A 21,243-nucleotide genomic window follows, 5' to 3' on the forward strand; every position below is an offset into this window, starting at 1 on the left:
ATGTTGATAACGTTCTTCTTGTCTGGCTTTATTATTTACATTATAAATGCTCATGTGGGAATTCAGAGAGCTCATTCATTATAGCCAGTGGTGTGCTGAAGTTGGCTGGTCAAAGCTCTAGAGAGCTGGTGATTAAATGTTTAAAAAAATGCAAGCTTGTAGTTAAGCACAGCTATTATTAAAATTAAATTACATAAACATATAAGTACCTAAATTATATTATAAACAAAGGTAATATATCCTTAGAACTCATCACTTCCTAATTATTTTACTACATTTTATTGTTATCTATGGTCTTGGTGTTATTTATGTCTATTATTTTTGTATGATGGAAATACTAAATAATAACGTGTCACTGCACATCTCATTCTGTGTTCAGTGACTTTATTTTGGTAGCTGGAAATTGGCCAGGGTGGGAGTATTTGATACTGTGGAAACTGGCGAATGGTACACATCAGTGCTCCTTCTTCCACAACACTAGAGAGCAAGCTGTTCATCATTTACCAGTACATCCCTGGTAATAGCCAGCATCACAGAGTTGTTTAAAAGATGTCATTCAGCAACCTTTCTCATCAGCTAATAAACCCATTTTCCATGCTCGAGAAGTTGCGGGAGTGGATTTGAATGCAGAACTGTTCACTGTTTTTCCAAGGCAACAGCCTAGAGTTGCAGATGAGCCCAAGATTCATTAGCAAAGTCACAAGAGTTTACCTTACAGTGAAGCATTCCATTTTGAACAGGTTGAACCACCACTTGTTTTACTGTAGCAAGATACCCTTGGGCCCAAGTTCCCTTGAATTTTGGAACATCAATATAATAAATTATTTCAATGAATCTTAAGGGATAAAAATGGGAATAGGTAGATTGCATAGGAGAAATAAATAACTGGTCTTGAAACATGCCGTAGGATTTCAAAATATTTCTTCTGATTTTATTTTTCTTTCACATACGCTTTTTTTTCTCTTTGGCTTAATCTGGAAAAAAGATGCCAAAAGTTGTGTTGTCTATCCCTTTTTGGCAGCAAGCCTGTCTCAGTTTTATGGCTGCAAGCCATGCATTTGGTTTGGATAGATTAGGGTGAAATTGCTGAAACTTTGCATATGCGTGTGTGTGTGTGTGTGTGTGTGTGTGTGTGTGTGTTACAAGTCTCTTGGCTTTCTTCTGGATTCACCAGTGTAGTTCATAAGAATTAATTCTGACAGATTTTTCTCCCCCTTCAACATTTTTAGCAAAAAGTAAAGGTCAAAGTCTTCTATCTAATCATGAAAATAGAGCCCATTGCAACAAATTATCTCTTCTGCAAATTTTTCATTCCCTGTAAAGAAAACATTTAAATGTAAACTCTTTGAGATTTAATTTGAGGTTTTTCCTTTCTAGAACAGTTATTTTTTTTAATAAGACTACCTAGAAAAAAAGGAAACTTGAGAGAAAGTTTAGTAGGAGTCTTTATGAATGGAAAATCTTATCTTAAGGATGGAAGTGAAGGATGACCACTCTCCTTTTCCACTGAGGAAAAGAAAAATTAAGTGACGTGTAAGAAAAGCATTTGTCAGTGTAAGAAAACTGTTAAAATTTTGGAATCAGTTACATACCGAATTTACCTAATCTACTCGGAAGATCTAAACACAGGATAAATGGTCAAGATTGGTATATGTGTGGTCTTGGCCTGATCGCTGTGGGATAAGACAGATAAATGCTAAAATTCACTTCTGGGGCTGAGAATCAAATTATAACTCACTAGTTGGAGTATCTGCTATTCGAAGGGTACTTTTTGCTTGACTTTGTGGCATTGTGAAGAAATAGAAAACACAAACTCGTCTGTTTATTTAAGTGTAAATCACTACGCACACGCACGAATGCATACACTATGCTACCTAAATGTGGCTAACCTTAATTTAGTTCTTCACTCATTACATGGAAGTTGTAACTATATTATACAACAAAATCTTATCATGAATCTTACTATCAGAATACTGGATTAGCATTACTATGTTAGGAAAACAAAAACTTTTGATAAAACTATAAGATTCAGTATTTGGGATTATGTTTTTTATCTGCCAGTTTTTAGATTGTCAGGATTTTAATATGCTGTTCTTATGTTCTTAGTTACGGATAAACATCAATTCAAACCAGAACAGATGTTATATAGATTTCGCTATGATGATGGAACCTTTTATCCAAGAAGTGAGATGCAGGATGTGATTTCAAAGGTAACAATCTCTCCCATAACCTTTTATCAATAAAAGAATTCGTGTTGTCGTTATCTTCTTATCTTCAACAAGATAAAATGCTGTAGAGAGACTTAAAATACTTCTGCCGGTATAGAAAATTTTTACATGACGTACGTAAGCAAGCCTCTCGATTTTTTTCTTGCTATTATAAGAATTAGAATGTTAGATCATTGTTTTTATCCTCTTTATCTAATTCTAAAAGGGAATAGTGCAATTGCATAACTCAGAAGATTATATCTGTTGAAACTGTTTCACATGTAGCAACAGGTGGTCATGATACTTGAATAAATTTAACAAAAAGACAAATACATAAAATTCAAGTAATATCAGTTTTCTTTGTACATTTGACAAAATTTATATTGACATGTAATGATCAAGTAGTATGATGGACCACTGCATAGATTTATATTCTGTTTACATTATATCTTGAAATTTTATATTTTAAGAAAATAGTTTTAAAAGTCCTCTGTGTATGTATATGTCATATGTATATGAAAAATTCATAGCACAATTTAATCCTGTTTTTAAAGATTTAAGTTATATTATTATTTTTTTTTTAAACATCTTTATTGAAGTATAATTGCCTTACAATGGTGTGTTAGCTTCTGCCTTATAACAAAGTGAATCAGTTATACATATACAATATGTTCCCATTTCTCTTCCCTCTTGCATCTCCCTCCCTGCCACCCTCCCCATCCCACCCCTCTAGGTGGTCACAAAGCACCGAGCTGATCTCCCTGTGCTACGCGGCTGCTTCCCACTAGTTATCTATTTTACATTTGGTAGTGTATATACGTCCATGACACTCTCTTACCCTGTCACATCTCACCCCACCCCCTCCCCATATCCTCAAGTCCATTCTCTAGTAGGTCTGTGTCTTTATTCCCGTCTTGCCACTAGGTTCTTCATGGCCTTTTTTTTTTTTTCCTTAGATTCCGTATATATGTGTTAGCATACTGTATTTGTTTTTCTCTTTCTGACTTACTTCACTCTGTATGACAGACTCTAACTCCATCCACCTCATTACAAATACCTCCATTTCATTTCTTTTTATGGCTGAGTAATATTCCATTGTATATATGTGCCACATCTTCTTTATCCATTCATCTGTCGATGGACATTTAGGTTGCTTCCATGTCCTGGCTATTCTAAATAGAGCTGCAATGAACATTTTGGTACATGACTCTTTTTGACCTATGGTTTTCTCAGGGTATATGCCCAGTAGTGGGATTGCTGGGTCGTATGGTAGTTCTATTTGTAGTTTTTTCAGGAACCTCCATACTGTTCTCCATAGTGGCTGTATCAATTTACATTCCCACCAACAGTGCAAGAGTGTTCCCTTTCCTCCACACCCTCTCCAGCATTTATTGTTTCTAGATTTTTTGATGATGGCCATTCTGACCGGTGTGAGATGATATCTCATTGTAGTTTTGATTTGCATTTCTCTAATGATTAATGATGTTGAGCATTCTTTCATGTGTCTGTAGGCCATCTGTATATCTTCTTTGGAGAAATGTCTATTTAGGTCTTCTGCCCATTTTTGGATTGGGTTGTTCGTTTTTTTGTTATTGAGCTGCATGAGCTGCTTGTAAATCTTGGAGATTAATCCTTTGTCAGTTGCTTCATTTGCAAATATTTTCTCCCATTCTGAGGGTTGTCTTTTGGTCTTGTTTATGGTTTCCTTTGCTGTGCAAAAGCTTTTAAGTTTCATTAGGTCCCATTTGTTTATTTGTGTTCTTATTTCCATTTCTCTGGGAGCTGGGTCAAAAAGAATCTTGCTGTGATGTATGTCATAGAGTGTTCTGCCTATGTTTTCCTCTAAGAGTTTGATAGTGTCTGCCCTTACACTTAGGTCTTTAATCCATTTTGAGTTTATTTTTGTGCATGGTGTCAGGGAGTGTTCTAATTTCATACTTTTACATGTACCTGTCCAATTTTCCCAGCACCACTTATTGAAGAGGCTGTCTTTTCTCCACTGTATATTCTTGCCTCCTTTATCAAAGATAAGGTGACCATATGTGTGTGGGTTTATCTCTGGGCTTTCTATCCTGTTCCATTGATCTATATTTCTGTTTTTGTGCCAGTACCAAACTGTCTTGATTACTGAAGCTTTGTAATATAGTCTGAAGTGAGGAAGCCTGATTCCCCCAGCTCCATTTTTCGTTCTCAAGATTGCTTTGGCTATTCGGGGTCTTTTGTGTTTCCATACAAATTGTGAAATTTTTTGTTCTAGTTCTGTGAAAAATGCCAGTGGTAGTTTGATAGGGATTGCATTGAATCTGTAGATTGCTTTGGGTAGTAGAGTCATTTTCACAATGTTGATTCTTCCAATCCAGGAACATGGTATATCTCTCCATCTATTTGTATCATCTTTAATTTCTTTCATCAGTGTCTTATAATTTTCTGCATACAGGTCTTTTGTCTCCTTAGGTAGGTTTATTCCTAGATATTTTATTCTTTTTGTTGCAATGGTAAATGGGAGTGTTTTCTTAATTTCACTTTCAGATTTTTCGTCATTAGTGTATAGAAATGCAAGAGATTTCTGTGCATTAATTTTGTATCCTGCTACTTTACCAAATTCATTGATTAGCTCTAGGAGTTTTCTGCTAGCATCTTTAGGATTCTCTATGTATAGTATCATGTCATCTGCAAATAGTGACAGCTTTACTTCTTCTTTTCCGATTTGGATTCCTTTTATTTCTTTGTCTTCTCTGATTGCTGTGGCTAACACTTCCAAAACTATGTTGAATAATAGTGGTGAGAGTGGGCAACCTTGTCTTGTTCCTGATCTTAGTAGAAATGGTTTCAGTTTTTCACCATTGAGGACCATGTTGGCTGTGGGTTTGTCATATATGGCCTTTATTATGTTGAGGAAAGTTCCCTCTGTGCCTACTTTCTGCAGGGCTTTTATCATAAATGGGTGTTGAATTTTGTCGAAAGCTTTCTCTGCATCTATTGAGATGATCATATGGTTTTTCTCCTTCAATTTGTTAATATGGTGTATCACATTGATTGATTTGCGTATATTGAAGAATCCTTGCATTCCTGGGATAAACCCCACTTGATCATGGTGTATGATCCTTTTAATGTGCTGTTGGATTCTGTTTGCTAGTATTTTGTTGAGGATTTTTGCATCTATGTTCATCAGTGATATTGGCCTGTAGTTTTCTTTCTTTGTGACATCTTTGTCTGGTTTTGGTATCAGGGTGATGGTGGCCTCGTAGAATGAGTTTGGGAGTGTTCCTCCCTCTGCAATATTTTGGAAGAGTTTGAGAAGGATAGGTGTTAGCTCGTCTCTAAATGTTTGATAGAATTCACCTGTGAAGCCATCTGGTCCTGGGCTTTTGTTTGTTGGAAGGTTTTTAATCACAGTTTCAATTTCAGTGCTTGTGATTGGTCTGTTCATATTTTCTATTTCTTCCTGGTTCAGTCTCGGCAGTTTGTGCATTTCTAAGAATCTGTCCATTTCTTCCAGGTTGTCCATTTTATTGGCATAGAGTTGCTTGTAGTAATCTCTCATGATCTTTTGTATTTCTGCAGTGTCAGTGGTTAATTCTCCTTTTTCATTTCTAATTCTATTGATCTGAGTCTTCTCCCTTTTTCTCTTGATGAGTCTGGCTAATGGTTTATCAATTTTGTTTATCTTCTCAAAGAACCAGCTTTTAGTTTCATTGATTTTTGCTATTGTTTCCTTCATTTCTTTTTCATTTATTTCTGACCTGATCTTTATAATTTCTTTCCTTCTGCTGGCTTTGGGGGTTTTTTTGTTCTTCTTTCTCTAATTGCTTCAGGTGCAAGGTTAGGTTGTTTATTCGAGATGTTTCCTGTTTCTTGAGGTAGGCTTGTATTGCTATAAACTTCCCTCTTAGCACTGCTTTTGCTGTGTCCCATAGGTTTTGTGTCGTCGTATCTCCATTGTCATTTGTTTCTAGGTATTTTTTGATTTCCCCTTTGATTTCTTCAGTAATCACTTCGTTATTAAGTAGTGTATTGTGTAGCCTCCATGTGTTTGTATTTTTTACAGATCTTTTCCTGTAATTGATATCTAGTCTCATAGCGTTGTGGTCGGAAAAGATACTTGATACGATTTCAATTTTCTTAAATTTACCAAGGCTTGATTTATGACCCAAGATATGATCTATCCTGGAGAATGTTCCATGAGCACTTGAGAAAAATGTGTATTCTGTTGTTTTTGGGTAGAATGTCCTATAAATATCAATTAAGTCCATCTTGTTTAATGTATCATTTAAAGCTTGTGTTTCCTTATTTATTTTCATTTTGGATGATCTGTCCATTGGTGAAAGTGGGGTGTTAAAGTCCCCTACTATGATTGTGTTGCTGTCGATTTCCCCTTTTATGGCTGTTAGTATTTGCCTTATGTATTGAGGTGCTCCTATGTTGGGTGCATAAATATTTACAATTGTTATAGCTTCCTCTTGGATCGATCCCTTGATCATTATATAGTGTCCTTCTTTGTCTCTTGTAATAGTCTTTATTTTAAAGTCTATTTTGTCTGATATGAGAATTGCTACTCCAGCTTTCTTTTGATTTCCATTTGCATGGAATATCTTTTTCCATCCCCTCACTTTCAGTCTGGATGTGTCTCTAGGTCTGAAGTGGGTCTCTTGTAGACAGCATATATATGGGTCTTGTTTTTGTATCCATTCAGCCAGCCTGTGTCTTTTGGTGGGAGCATTTAATCCATTTACCTTCAAGGTAATTATCGATATGTATGTTCCTATTCCCATTTTCTTAAATGTTTTGGGTTTGTTATTGTAGGTGTTTTCCTTCTCTTGTGTTTCTTGCCTAGAGAAGTTCCTTTAGCATTTGTTGTAAAGCTGGTTTGGTGGTGCTGAACTCTCTCAGCTTTTGCTTGTCTGTAAAGGTTTTAATTTCTCCATCACATCTGAATGAGATCCTTGCTGGGTAGAGTAATCTTGGTTGTAGGTTTTTCTCCTTCATCACTTTAAGTATATCCTGCCACTCCCTTCTGGCTTGCAGAGTTTCTGCTGAAAGATCAGATGTTAACCTTATGGGGATTCCCTTGTGTGTTATTTGTTTTTTTTCCCTTGCTGCCTTTAATATGTTTTCCTTATATTTAATTTTTGACAGTTTGATTAATATGTGTCTTGGCATGTTTCTCCTTGGGTTTATCCTGTATGGGACTCTCTGTGCTTCCAGGACTTGATTAACTATTTCCTTTCCCATATTAGGGAAGTTTTCAACTATAATCTCTTCAAATATTTTCTCAGTCCCTTTCTTTTTCTCTTCTTCTTCTGGGACCCCTATAATTCGAATGTTGGTGCGTTTAATGTTGTCCCAGAGGTCTCTGAGACTGTCCTCAGTTCTTTTCATTCTTTTTTCTTTATCCTGCTCTGTAATAGTTATTTCCACCATTTTATCTTCCAGGTTACTTATCCTTTCTTCTGCCTCAGTTATTCCGCTATTGATCCCATCTAGAGTATTTTTAATTTCATTTATTGTGTTTTTCATCATTGCTTGGTTCCTCTTTAGTTCTTCTACATCCTTGTTAAATGTTTCTTGCATTTTGTCTATTCTATTTCCAAGATTTTGGATCATCCTTACTATCATTATTCTGAATTCTTTTTCAGGTAGACTACCTATTTCCTCTTCATTTGTTAAGTCTGGTGTGTTTTGACCCTGCTCCTTCATCTGCTGTGTGTTTTTCTGTCGTCTCATTTTGCTTATCTTACTGTGTTTGGGGTCTCCTTTTCACAGACTGCAGGTTTGTAGTTCCCGTTGTTTTTGGTATCTGTCCCCAGTGGCTAAGGTTGGTTCAGTGGGTTGTGTAGGCTTCCTGGTGTAGGGAACTAGTGCCTGAGCTCTGGTGGATGAGGCTGGATCTTGTCTTTCTGGTGGGCACATCCACGTCTGGTGGTGTATTTTGGGGTGTCTGTGGCCTTATTATGATTTTAGGCAGCCTCTCTGCTAATGGATGGGGCTGTGTTCCTGTCTTGCTAGTTGTTTGGCATAGGGTGTTCAGCACTGTAGCTTGCTGGTCATTGAGTGATGCTGGGTCTTGATGTTGAGATGGAGATCTCTGAGAGATTTTTACCGTTTGGTATTACGTGGAGCTGGGAGGTCTCTTGTGGACCAGTGTCCTGAAGTTGGCTCTCCCACCTCAGAGGCACGGCCCTGATGCCTGGCTGGAGCACCAAGAGCCTTTCGTCCACACGGCTCAGAGTAAAAGGGAGAAAAAATAGAAAGAAAGAAAGAAAGAAAGAGGCTATAATATAGTGAAGTAAAATAAAGCTATTGTAAAGCAAAGCTATACAGACAAAATCTCACCCAGAAGCATATACATATACACTCACAAAAAAAAAAGGAACAGGGGAAAAATTAATATATCCTGCTCCCAAAGTCCACCTCCTGAATTTGGGATGATTTGTTGTCTATTCAGGTATTCAACAGATGCAGGCACATCAAGTTGTTTGTGGAGTTTTAATCCGCTGCTTCTGAGGCTGCTGGGAGAGATTTCCCCTTCTCTTCCCTGTTCACACAGCCCCTGGGGTTCAGCTTTGGATTTGGACCCGCCTCTGCGTGTAGGTCGCCTGAGGGCGTCTATTCCCCGCCCAGACAGAACGGGGTTAAAGGAGCAGCTGCTTCGGGGGCTCTGGCTCACCCAGGCCGCGGGGAGGGAGGGGTACGGAGGAGGCGGGGCGAGCCTGCGGCAGCAGAGGCCGGCGTGACGTTGCACCAGCCTGAGGCGCGCAGTGCGTTCTCCCGGGGAATTTGTCCGGGGATCACGGGACCCTGGCAGTGGCGGGCTGCACCGGCTCCCGGGAGGGGCGGTGTGGAGAGTGACCTGTGCTCACACACAGGCTTTTTGGAGGCGGCAGCAGCAGCCCCAGCGTCTCACGCCCGTCTCTGGGGTCCGCGCTGATCGCCGCGGCTGGCGCCCTTCTCTGGAGTTCGTTTAGGCGGCGCTCTGAATCCCCTCTCCTCGCGCACCAGGAAACAAAGAGGGAAGAAAAAGTCTCTTGCCTCTTCGGCAGCTGCAGACTTTTTCTCGGACTCCCTCCCGGCTAGCTGTGGTGCGCTAACCCCTTCAGGCTGTGTTCACGCCGCCAACCCCAGTCCTCTCCCTGCGATCCGACCGAAGCCCGAGCCTCAGCTCCCAGCCCCCGCTCGCCCCGGCGGGGGAGCAGACAAGCCTCTTGGGCTGGTGAGTGCTGGTCGGCACCGCTCCTCCGTGCGGGAGCCTCTCAGCTTTGCCCTCCGCACCCCTGTGGCTGCGCTCTCCTCCGTGGCTCCGAAGCTTCCCCCCTCTGCCACCCGCAGTCTCTGCCCGCGAAGGGGCTGCCTAGTGCGTGGAAATCTTTCCTCCTTCACAGCTCCCTCCCACTGGTGCAGGTGCCGTCCCTATTCTTTTGTCTCTGTTATTTCTTTTTTCTTTTGCCCTACCCAAGTACGGGGGGAGTTTCTTGCCTTTTTGGAGGTGGGACGTTTTCTGCCAGCGTTCAGTGGGTGTTCTGTAGGAGCAGTTCCACGTGTAGATGTATTTCTACTGTATGTGTGGGAAGGAAGGTGATCTCCGCGTCTTACTCTTCCGCCATCTTCTCTCCTCCCCCTCAAGTTATATTATTTTTATGATGTAATGTAACATTTGAATAATAGGGTAATGATTTCAGCATGTTGACAGTGAATCTATTTTATTCAAAATTTCATTGGTTTGTCCTTTGAGTGATCTTACTTGCTTTTGACATATTTTTGTTTTACAATAGGGTGTACGATTATATTGCCGTCTTCATAGTCTATTTACTCCAGTGATAAGGTGAGTCTAGTTTCTAAGTTCTGGGAGGTTAAATGGAAATATTTATATTGCATATTAGATAAATATTATTAAGCTGGAACTTAACTTATTTTGTTTTTCTTCCCAAAATGAAAATTTTACTTTTAAAGATTAAGTCACAATTTATCTGAAAATATTTCTGAATTTTCTGAGGCTCTAATTATACAGTTTCTTCTACTCTTTTTATTCTGATTTCTAAAATTATTTGCCATTAATTCATAGTAAATTACAGGCTTGATTTTGAAATGATCCACCTTCAGTTAATATTTAATAAATAATAGTTGACTGGTTGGGAGAGGATTTCAAAATACTGTTTACTATAAATATTTACCATTATGGTTACCTGTATAGTAATTTTTTTCATTAGACTGTGTAATCAAATCTTGGATATGTATTTTATTTCACAATATTTTCTTTTAATCATCTTTTATCCAAAGAAAAAGTTTTGCACTTGAAAATTAAGAATTGATTTGGAGCTAATAATTATAATTGTCTCATTTTTTTCTGTACCATGTTTTAACTTCTGAAGAGATGCCTTTTTGTTTTTTAAAGAGAAATCAGGATTCATTTTCAGTTTATCTCTTTAGAAAAACAGCAGAAAACTTTGAGTTCTGTGTTATGATTACTAATAGAGATCATCAGTACTTCTGTAATATGCACTGGTATACATTAACTGGTGGATGTAATGTAATGTAAAACTAATTTCAGATGGCCAGATATCATTTGGAGTTTATTGACTAAAACATATTTTTCAGAACAAAAAAATGAACATACTATTTCTAAAATGAATATAGAGGTTTTCAGTCGTGGCCATAGAATCCAAACGTTTGATGGACGGTGTTTCTATTTTTCACTCTGGTTTCCAATTCCAAGGAGACGCAGAGCTTCAAAAAAAAGATTCCGAAAGTTGCTGATAAGTGTTGGAATGCCCACGCTGCAGGTCCTGAAGGAGAAAACAGAATTTTACCTATTACTCCTGAAAATGCCCTGTCCACTTTCACAAGCAGGCTTCACAAAGTAAAAAGAGGTGAAAGGAACCAACATTTGTTGATTCTCTGCTATATTCCTGGCACAGGCACTCTGTAAATATGTTGGATAACATAATGCTAAAAGATGGTTACTTAACAGCGCCTGGATACTTAAGGTTTTTTTCTGCTAAACTAATAGAAAACGATACTGGATAATTGTTTCATGCCACATGTGTATATATATATGTAGGTTTCACATGTGAGAAAATGTGTTCTGAAAATATATTTTAGCCACGTGGGATTTCTTATCAAGAAAGTTACATTCTGAAAGAGCGGATAAGAAGGAATTGTTCTTTGGCTAGAAATGACAATGGTTTATGAGTTGTCCAAGGTAAATTTATGGGAAAAAAACCCATAAAACAGATGGAATGTACAATAGTCATGTGTGAACTCAGCTTATGAAAAGAAAAATGACTTGGGTGAAGAATCCACAGACCCACATGTGGTCTATAAAAGACTACTCTGTCCTTCTTATTGACACTTATGGAAACCAAGATGAAATGGGTGATGAGGTATCAGAAATGGGGAGGTAGATTTTAAAAGATTTAAAAAAAATCTGCTGTTGATTACTGGCTAACTAGTGCATTCACTATTGAAATCTCAGAAATTTCAATCATGTTTCGGGGAGCTTTTTATGAAAGTGGACGAAATGATGTCAATATGAATTGTAAACTACTGACAGAAGCTAAAGAACCATGAATATAGCCAGTAATTGTTTGTCACGCCAAGTTGATTGCAGTTTGGATTTTTTTTGACATTTTGAAAAGACTGTCGTTTTCTCATTCCGTTTTGATCCAGGCCTGCAAAGTAAATGAATGATAGGTTTCCACCCTTGGGGCCTTGTTCTGATCACGAGCACTTTGTTGGTATCTAAGTAGACTTTGAAACGTTTCTCAGAACGGGGAAGTCTGCAGGAAGGAGAGTCTGCTGTGGAGAGCCAGGATCCCCTGGGCTGCCTGGGGACGCAGTGTGACTGAGTCCGTGGTCTCATCAGACAAAATGAACGATGAGGTTCTCGGTGTGTTTCCCTCCGGACAGGCCTGAGGTCTCCCGCTACAGCTGAGCCTAACGAATAATCCTCCGGGGCAAATCCTGCCTTCCTGGAGAACTCAGGAGCAGAAATACAAGGGATTGCTTTATTTTCCATATTTGGAGGAGATTTTTCGTAGACTCTATCTTGATTTAAAGGGAGGGAATTCTATTTTATTATTCTTTTACTAATGAGCTATATTGTATTTCTAGCCAAGTTATTACCAGGTAACATAGCATTAACAGTCAGTTTGGATATAGGAAAATGTGAAAGAAGAAGTGTCCTGTTTTGGTCTCCTTGTGGGTTTCTTCTCCGGGTGTGAGCTGGTGAAGGGAGTTTTCAGGTGTGTACACCTTGTAAAGCTGTCTTCTTTACACATAAGTGGGACAGTCGATTCAAATTACATTGAGTAAACTTCTCTGTTGCACACTGATACGAAATGAAATGGTTCCTTGTGCTTACTTATCCTCTTGCTTAATGTTTTTGCTTTCTCCTTCCTTTATAGAGATAAAGATTACCACTTAAGAACCTACAAATCTGTGGTTATGGCCAACAAGCTGATAGACTGGTTAATTGCACAGGTAAATAGACAAAGAGAAGTTGCTGAGTTACATTCATTGCTGCTTTAGACTTTGAGGTGATTTAGGTACTTTTTAAAACTCCCCACTTGCCAATGAGACAGTGAAATAACTTGACCAAGTTCATACAGCTAAAATGAAGCAGAGTTAGGATTTGAACCTGGATCATCTGACTTCAGAGTCCCAGACTTAATTTTTATGTGACATTGTCTTTCAAGAGGAAGGTGTTTCTTGATTCAAAAATATCATCTGAGATCCATCAAAAAAATCAAGTATAATTTAAATAAATGTGCATGTACTAAAATTACTTGTATGTTTTGTTCACTGATTTGTTTTAAGGCATCTGGTTTTTAGTCCTAGCAGGTTATTCTAATCTCCCTGTGCCTTCTTCTCTGTTAGATAATAGTTGTGTTTTGATAATATGAGCTTTGGTATCCATCTGCATACACTGTAAATAGGAAAGTACAAAATTTGTTGTGATTGTTGTTCTGCTTCTTAGAATGTGGGAGCTGATAACTGGTATTGAGAAAATGTTATTTGCAACTCAAGGCATCTAGCCCATCATAATAGGTATTCAAATATAAATTTATTTAAATGTTTTTTGTACTAGATCAACTAACTAATAAATAGTCCAATGTTTTCCAGGGATTAAAGAAAAGGCTAAGAAAACTGATATCCACTTTGACAGAACTTACTATTTTGAGAAAGGAGATATTGCTTGGTTGAAATGTTGTCATTACATTTGGATATTTGAGTCAATTTACTTTTCTGTTGTTGAAGAAATTAGCCTACCTCCTTTGTTGCAAGTGGATAATAACGTTTGATGCTCAGTCATAGAAATGTTTATTTTTTGTTTCAAATATTAACGTTTAATTCACATTTGATTCATCTGTGCACATACATTTTGAGATTTTTATTTTTAATATTAACTTCTACACTATCCAAGACCACCTATTTTTGCATTTTATGACACTTAGATTTATTTTATGTAGAAATTAAGATCTTAGATTAAACCAAACAGTTCTTTTTCGATAAAACCCAAATTCCTATGTCCAGTGGGTTTACTAGTGTGAGGGCCTTTTATAACACTATGGTCAGTGTGTGTCATTGGGATTGGTTCTATATTTGGTAACCGAGTTGGAATTTCACCTAGAAATTAAACTGTTACAGAATTCACATGAATTCTTGTACTATATGTTGATTGTATGAGAAAACTGAAGAAAGTTTTTTTGAAGCAAAAGCTGATGTTGAATAAATATTTAAAGTTCTGACTCAGGAAGTCAGTTATCAACTTTTTTTTTTTTTTTTTTCCTTTTTGGCACTTTTACTTTCCAAGTGTGAATATTAGAAGACTAAAATAAGTTGCTCAAAAAACGGACCAAGTTGCAATTCTTTTTTTCTTCAGGTTTTCTTAGTGGTCTGTTAGGACAACGTCTGTAGAAATTGTACGTAATAGAAATTGAAATGGACTGGGGATTCAGGTAATCTGGTGTCTGATGACAGTTCTGCTGATAAGCAGTTATGCAAACTTGGTTGAGTCACTTAATCTCTCTAGATTTTTTTTTCACAACTGTTTTCTGCTTACTGGACTAGCTGTATATGTCAGCTCTTCTCTGTCACTTAAGCTTTATGATTCTGATCGTGTAAAACATATCCAAATGTACGTATCAGACCTGATTAACTCTAGCTTCAGATTAGGACAATATGGGCTGGCTGTGAAAAGAAAGACATGGTGATGGAATGATAAGAGAAGGATAAGTTACAGTTCTTAATCTAAGATGAAAAAGAGAGTTTTTAAAAGTAAGGGTCTCTTTCCACCAAGGCTCTCAAGTGATAATAAAACTTAATTTCTAGCACTGACCGGGACACTGAGTTGACTTGGAGAGCTTAAGGGGACCAAATAGAGAACTGATGCCAGTGTGATAGTCTATATGTTGTTTGGAGTATAGTCTAGATCTGACAGCTTTTGGATGATGGTACTTATCATATATCATATTTTAAGTGACTAAGTTCTTCACCAGATTTGAATTGCTAGAGGGCAGTGAAGTATTTTTTGTTTGAGTGCTTTACTGTCTGTAGCACTTGGCACACTTCGTGGCAGAAAAAAAAATCTTTTGAGTGAATTCATAAAAGTTACTTAACAGCTATATTTTGCAAAGGGCACAGATGCGTTGTCCAAAGATACAGATTATAAATGTCTTGTTAGTTAACAGGAGGATTAGTGAGGGGTGGAGTTGTCACAGCATGAGGTGGCACTTGTTTTTGTCCTTGATAGACAAGATAGGTAGAATTTAAATATGTGAAGGGTAACAGTTGGGGGGGTCAACTTGACAAGAGTGAAGGTGACCCCACCTTTGGAAAATGAGGCTGGAGGGGTAGAATGAAGTTAGGATTATGGGAGGCCTGGAAAGCCCAACAGAAAATTTTGATATTTTACGATTATTAAAAAAGAGAGTCAGTTTAAAGTTTTGGAACATGATATTCCTGTGTAAGAAAGTTTAATTCTACAAAGGCAATAAGTTAGAGAAAGTACAGGAAAAAATTATGGCAATTTAGAAGTGAAATGAAGAAACACTGGGTTAGGGTGTTGAGATAGAAATGAAATAGAAGCCAGAGAGAAGAGAGGATGGATTTGGTAGAGTATTGTACCTAAGAGCTAAAACATAGGACTAGGAAAAATGAGATAATATGTAAGAAAGCACTTCTTAAACTGTAAAACATAAAACTGTCATGACATATAGACACATATACATACATGTACACATATATATTCATATGCAGTCGGCCCTCTTGGGATCTGCAAGGGATTGGTTCCAGGACCCCTGAAGATACCAAAATCCACAGGTGCTCAAGTCCCTTACATAAAATAGAGTAGTATTTGCAAATAACCTCCCATGTACTTTAAATAATCTCAAGATTAGTTATAATAACTGATGTAATGTAAATGCTATGTAAACAGTGTCTGGTCCTGCAATTCAAGCTTTGCTTTTTGGAACTTTCTGGATTTTTTTTCTGTGAATAATTTTGATCCGTGGTTGGTTGAATCTTCAGATGCTGAACCCGTGGTGACGGACGGCAGACTGTATATGAATTCATACTTAAATGAATAAAATAGATGTTTTCTAGATAAAAATCATAACAAAAGTTTGCATTGGGCTTTTTTTTGGGGATCAGTTATATAAGCTGATTTTTTTTTTGGCAAGATAGAGAAAGAGAAGCTTGCATTTGCTGACTTCACTGAACAACACACTCTTAGGGTCTTATGAGTCACCCTAGATTAATAGGTTTTTTTGGGGGTACTTAAAGAGCAAGGCCATTTTGTGGAAGGGAGGTGATAGCTGAGATCACGCATAATAATTTTTACTTAGCAAGTTTTATTTAGTGAGTTTTCAATAAGTAGGATATTTCCTCGATACATAATTGCGATATAAGATCAAAGAAATAAGAGAAAGGGATCGTTTGTGGTAGCAATAAATTTTAGTTACCTATGTATTTTCCTTTTAAATAAGACATGATTTTTCTCAAGAAGTATGAAATCTTTATTTTTTATGTGATGTCAGAAGAAGATATTTTCATAATCAAGTGAATGTTTTATAACCCTATAACCCTTAGATGGATTGTGGCCTTGTGAAAGCAGCGTCTGTCCTAATGTATGAATGGCTTTGTCAGTACAGTGCTGAAATGTCAAATGTAGTTAAGATGCAGAAAAATCTTCAGTTGCCTATTAACTTGTACAGGGCTTTTGTGGTTAACAGGGGGATTGCCGCACCAGAGAAGAGGCAATGATATTTGGCGTTGGACTCTGTGACAATGGATTTATGCACCATGGTAGGGATTGTTATTGTGGAAGCTTACAGATGTATTTCACTGTTTTGTTTTGTTAGGACACTGGGAGTGTCTCAGTGTTCCAGGGAAGTCATCTAGAGACAAACCAGCAAGACTGTCTGGGTCTTGCCATGTGTCCCTGTTGGTTCACCACATCTGCATTCAGTGTCACTTTGGTGCCTTTGCTGTGTCTAACGACTATTATCTACCAGTTGCCATGACTTCTCTTCTGTTTTTCTAGACTGATTCCAAAAAAGCAACAGCTTGAACTAGAAGTTTCTAAAAAAAAAAAAAAAAAAAAAAGCTGATATATCTCTTTGAAACTATTTTAGGTCAGACCCATGTTTTTTTGTTGAATGCCAGTATATATTAAAATGATTAAATGAGAGCATTTAATCTGAACATTTATTGTTATTTTTAGAAAAATGCTTTCAAAATTATCTCAGAGAACAAAATTATAAATCTCTGGAAAAAAATCTGTTTCTTTTTGGCTACTAATTAAAGATCGAATTTCTTTCTTGTTTGATGACTTCATTTCCCTTAAATTTATAAAAATAATGAGACTTAGTTTTCCATCTCTATTCATACCATCTTATAGATTCCATAAACCCAAACAATCTCTTTTCATTGTTAATATTTGCATATGTGTATATTTGATAGCTCTTGTACCTATTTGTCAATTACACTCAGAAAGTTGTTACCTTTTTCCAAAGAAAAGAAGTACAGCAAAAGTTACAGCGATTTTGAGAGCATCCTTGGTTATCGTATATTCCTTTGGGAATTCCATTACATTCTAGTATCTCTGGACCACTGTATGAGTTTTGATAGGGGAAATATCGGTCTTTGAAGAGCCAACAATGGAATGGAAGGAATGACATCATTATAGGGGATTAAAACTATAATATCAACTTTCAAAGGTTTTGATTATTTTTCTCTTTAAAGTGTCAACAAGCAGCAATTTTATCTAAATATTTATTTTAAAATATTGAGTTACAATAAAGGTTTTCCCTACGAAAGTCTCTGTCAGTAAAGCACAGCTAGTTCCGTTCATGTCTGGCCCTATTGATGTTCTCTCTACCTGCCTTTAGACTGACTATTTGGTGGAGGAAAACAGTAGTAGCAGAAACACCATGTGAGTTTTGGGAAACTGCCTAGGTCATGTAGGCAAGACCTAACTCGATCTCAATTATATCCTCATTTCTCTTGTCAGCTACAACTTGTGTTACCTTTTAATTTGTGGTTGGTAGTTTCATTTGTTAACTCACGTTGTCAACCAGTCCTCCATTCAAAGGTCAATTCGTACATACAGCTAGTCAACAATTGTGATTTGGACCTCTGTTAAAATAATGAAATAAAAGAGCTGTCATTTTTGGTTGCCTACTATAAGCCAAGTTATTTACACTTATTACCTCATTTTAGTTTTGTCCAACATTATAAAGAAGGTTTTATTGCCTGCATTTTACAGGTGAGGAAACTGAAGTTCAAGGAGTTTAAGTAACTTTCCTAGCGTTGCACCCAGAATCAGTCCCAGACCTGGAATTTGAGCTCCCGGTCTGTCTTATGATAAAGCCTAACATTCTACTGTGCCCTGGGACTGCAGATCTTAGATCCCTGACTCAGTGTCAACCTGTCTCAACAAGTAAGCTTCACGGTAAAAGGGTAGATAAGGAGAAACAGAGATTTCTCTTTTAAGACACTTTGACAGTTGTCAGGGCCTCACTGAGTACAAATTCTTTCTATTAGTATTTAGTTTTATTTTTAAAAAGGCTAACAAAACATACACCTTATGTCATGAGAGCGTGCCAGGAAGCTTAGGGACTTTGGGGGGAAATATTAATGTTCAGATAAAAGGGAAAAAACTGACCTTTGCAGAAATAAGGTTTTTTGAGAATAATGTTTTTACAGAAAAGAACTAGGCATTAGTGGGAACTAAAATCACTTTTCGCCCAGAAGACATCTTCTGGTTTGAAGGGTTGGCATAAAAGCGACCACAGTGGGAATTGGTCACACACATAAGGGCAACAGTTAACCCATTTGAATTTTCCCATAATTGTGCAGGATATCAAAAACAGAAATGTTTTTGTGTTTTTACTTAAAATGTTTACTACAAATTCGAAACACTGTAGGTTTCTCTGTTTTGAATTGCATACATTTTTTAATTCATTATAATCTTTGACTTAAAGTTGGGTTTTAATCTGGAAAGGTGGCAGACTTGGTTAAGAAAAAAAAGTTAACAATAAAAAAATATTACTTATTTTAAAAATTCAAAATTCTTTAGGTAATAGTAATTTAAAGGAAACATTGGCTTGAAATTATAGGAATAAAAAAGGGTTATTGGGATATTTGTAAACGTAACTTGTTCTAGGTAATGGGACAGGGTATTAATTTACTGAAGGGTCTGTCAGTATGGACACTGAGGTCAATTTGGGGGTAATTGAAACAGTTTGAATCTCTCTCTGTTTCCATAGTCCTTGAAAAAAGTGAATTCAAAGATGAACCCTTACTTTTCCGCTTTTTTGCTGATGAAGAAATGGAAGGATCAAATATGAAACATCGACTGATGAAACATGATTTAAAAGTTGTAGAAAATGTTATAGCCAAATCATTATTGGTAAGTTTATTACTGTGCTATGCAAGTTTTCTTCTTGATTAGACATTAACAGGAGATTACATAAACATGTTTGACAGTAATGCGACATATTATTTCATTCTGTTTGATTTATAAGTTTTTTCATAGTTGTTTTATTAATAATGTTAATATTTTGCATTTCAGATTAAATCCAATGAAGGCAGCTATGGCTTTGGGTTGGAAGACAAAAATAAAGTTCCAATAATAAAGTTGGTAGAAAAGGGGTCTAATGCTGAGGTAATGTAAATTAACATTTTTATTTAACTTTGTCCGTGACATACAAACATAAAAGTTTTAAACAAAGTGAAATCAGCCTTTAAGTATCTTTATGGAAAATAATGTTTCTGAATAATCTTATTCTGAGGTTCTTTTAAATACTGTTGGGATTTGTGACAGAGGATGTCTGGGTACTTAAGGATAGTGGGGGGAGGTATTGTAGAGATCTACAGCTTGAACTGTTGACCTCCTAGGAGTCCAGGTGGCTTATTCCATGTCCGATTCTAGCCTGCAACCCTGTGGAGACTGCATAGGGTGAGACTGTATTGTGTATGTCACATGATTCTTCCATTAAATCTAGGGCTGTATCTTCTATTTTCCTATCACTTTTGATTGTCTTATTTAAGTACAATTTCCATCAATAAAGCACATGCTTTGATTTATTTTCTCATTGGGTTAATGCCGATAAATGTGATTAATGTACTCTCACCTTACCAGACTTTTAAACAAAGGAATCTCCTGATCATTCATTCATTCAGAAATATTTGTTTAGTGCCTGTTATGTGATTAGCAGTGTTCTAAGCTCTGGTAATACAGCAGTGAACAAAACAAAGTTCTCTGCCCTCATGGAATATACCTTATAATGTTATATCCCAAGTATGTCAGGTTTAAAGTATTCCTACCTCTGCCTGGCTTATAATATGCTTAATCCTCAAGCAAATGTCTCAATATATAAATTTTTAATAAAGAATGAGAAAATGAATGAAGCATGGCTTTTAACTTTGAACCTATTTAAAGTTAGTAGCAAACTGTCACTTACCCTATTTGCTGACGCCCAAGGTCTCTGTCTTTTACCAACCTCATGCAAGACAGAGCTTTATGTACAGCATATTAATTTCAAACAAAATAAATCTGCTCAGCTCATACTCTGTTGGTGGGCCTGGCCAACAAATGACTGTTTTTATTATTTTCTATGATGAGGAAATGTTTTCCCCGGTCATTTTCAGAGGGTGTTCTTGGAGCCCAGCTTCATCTGACTCTGCCACCAATAAAATGCCCTCTCCTGGGTTTTCATTATTTGGCTGGTAACCAAAACAGTGTATAGTTTATAGGCAGTAGGGTTGGTTAAGAAGATTGGCCTGGTTGGCATGGAGAGATAATGTCTTCCTTGTCATCGTTCCAGCATCTTGTGATCTGTGCCTGTTGGAGCTCTTCCTTGGTTCCAGGCCATTTCTCTGTCCTGCCCTGTGGTCCCCTAAGCTATGTCAGGCTAGAGATGTATATTTGGTTGTTATCCGTGTCTATATAGAGGTTGAAACTCTCTCAGTTATTTGGCTATAGATGGAAAACACAGGCAAAAAAATTAACCTGGGGTTTGACTGTAGTTAAAAGGATGAAATAAGAAGAACTATAAAATATAACAGAACAAACGGGTTACAGGAGAAGTACAGTGTTAAGTCCTGGATGGAGGGAGGAGAATTTCAGTAGAGATGGGTGATCAAATTTAAAACTAGGTCAAAGAGAATAACTGTGTTATCTCTTCCACAGTTCTGTATTGTGACATTGTGTGAAAACATTGCAGATGTGTTAAAATGTCAAAATCTCTAAGTTCTAGACCTTTTCAGATTCTAATTCTGTGAAAAAATAGGTTTCTTATTAAAATAAAATTTATTATTATTTTTTTTTTTTTGCTATTTCTCTCCTAGATGGCTGGCATGGAAGTTGGGAAAAAGATTTTTGCTATTAATGGTGACCTAGTTTTTATGAGACCTTTCAATGAAGTGGATTGCTTCCTGAAATCATGCTTAAATAGCAGAAAACCTCTAAGAGTTCTTGTGAGCACAAAGCCAAGAGAGTAAGTTGTATAATTTATGTGCGGTTTTAAAAAAAAAT

General features: G+C 37.0%; 1 protein-coding gene across 2 annotated transcripts in view; it reads left to right on the forward strand.

The window, feature by feature from the left end:
* Positions 1-21,243, forward strand: part of PREX2 (phosphatidylinositol-3,4,5-trisphosphate dependent Rac exchange factor 2) — a 291,158-nt gene that overhangs the window by 127,307 nt on the left and 142,608 nt on the right. For both annotated transcript variants that reach the window (XM_068525808.1, XM_068525809.1), the window contains exons 12-18: positions 2,107-2,210; positions 9,977-10,026; positions 12,608-12,683; positions 16,436-16,508; positions 18,974-19,116; positions 19,279-19,371; positions 21,057-21,205. In XM_068525808.1, coding sequence (XP_068381909.1) covers positions 2,107-2,210; positions 9,977-10,026; positions 12,608-12,683; positions 16,436-16,508; positions 18,974-19,116; positions 19,279-19,371; positions 21,057-21,205 — 688 coding nt within the window. The remainder of the gene's footprint in view (positions 1-2,106; positions 2,211-9,976; positions 10,027-12,607; positions 12,684-16,435; positions 16,509-18,973; positions 19,117-19,278; positions 19,372-21,056; positions 21,206-21,243) is intronic.

The sequence above is a fragment of the Eschrichtius robustus genome, chromosome 17 (genome assembly GCF_028021215.1).
Source record: "Eschrichtius robustus isolate mEscRob2 chromosome 17, mEscRob2.pri, whole genome shotgun sequence".
Classification (NCBI taxonomy): domain Eukaryota; kingdom Metazoa; phylum Chordata; class Mammalia; order Artiodactyla; family Eschrichtiidae; genus Eschrichtius; species Eschrichtius robustus.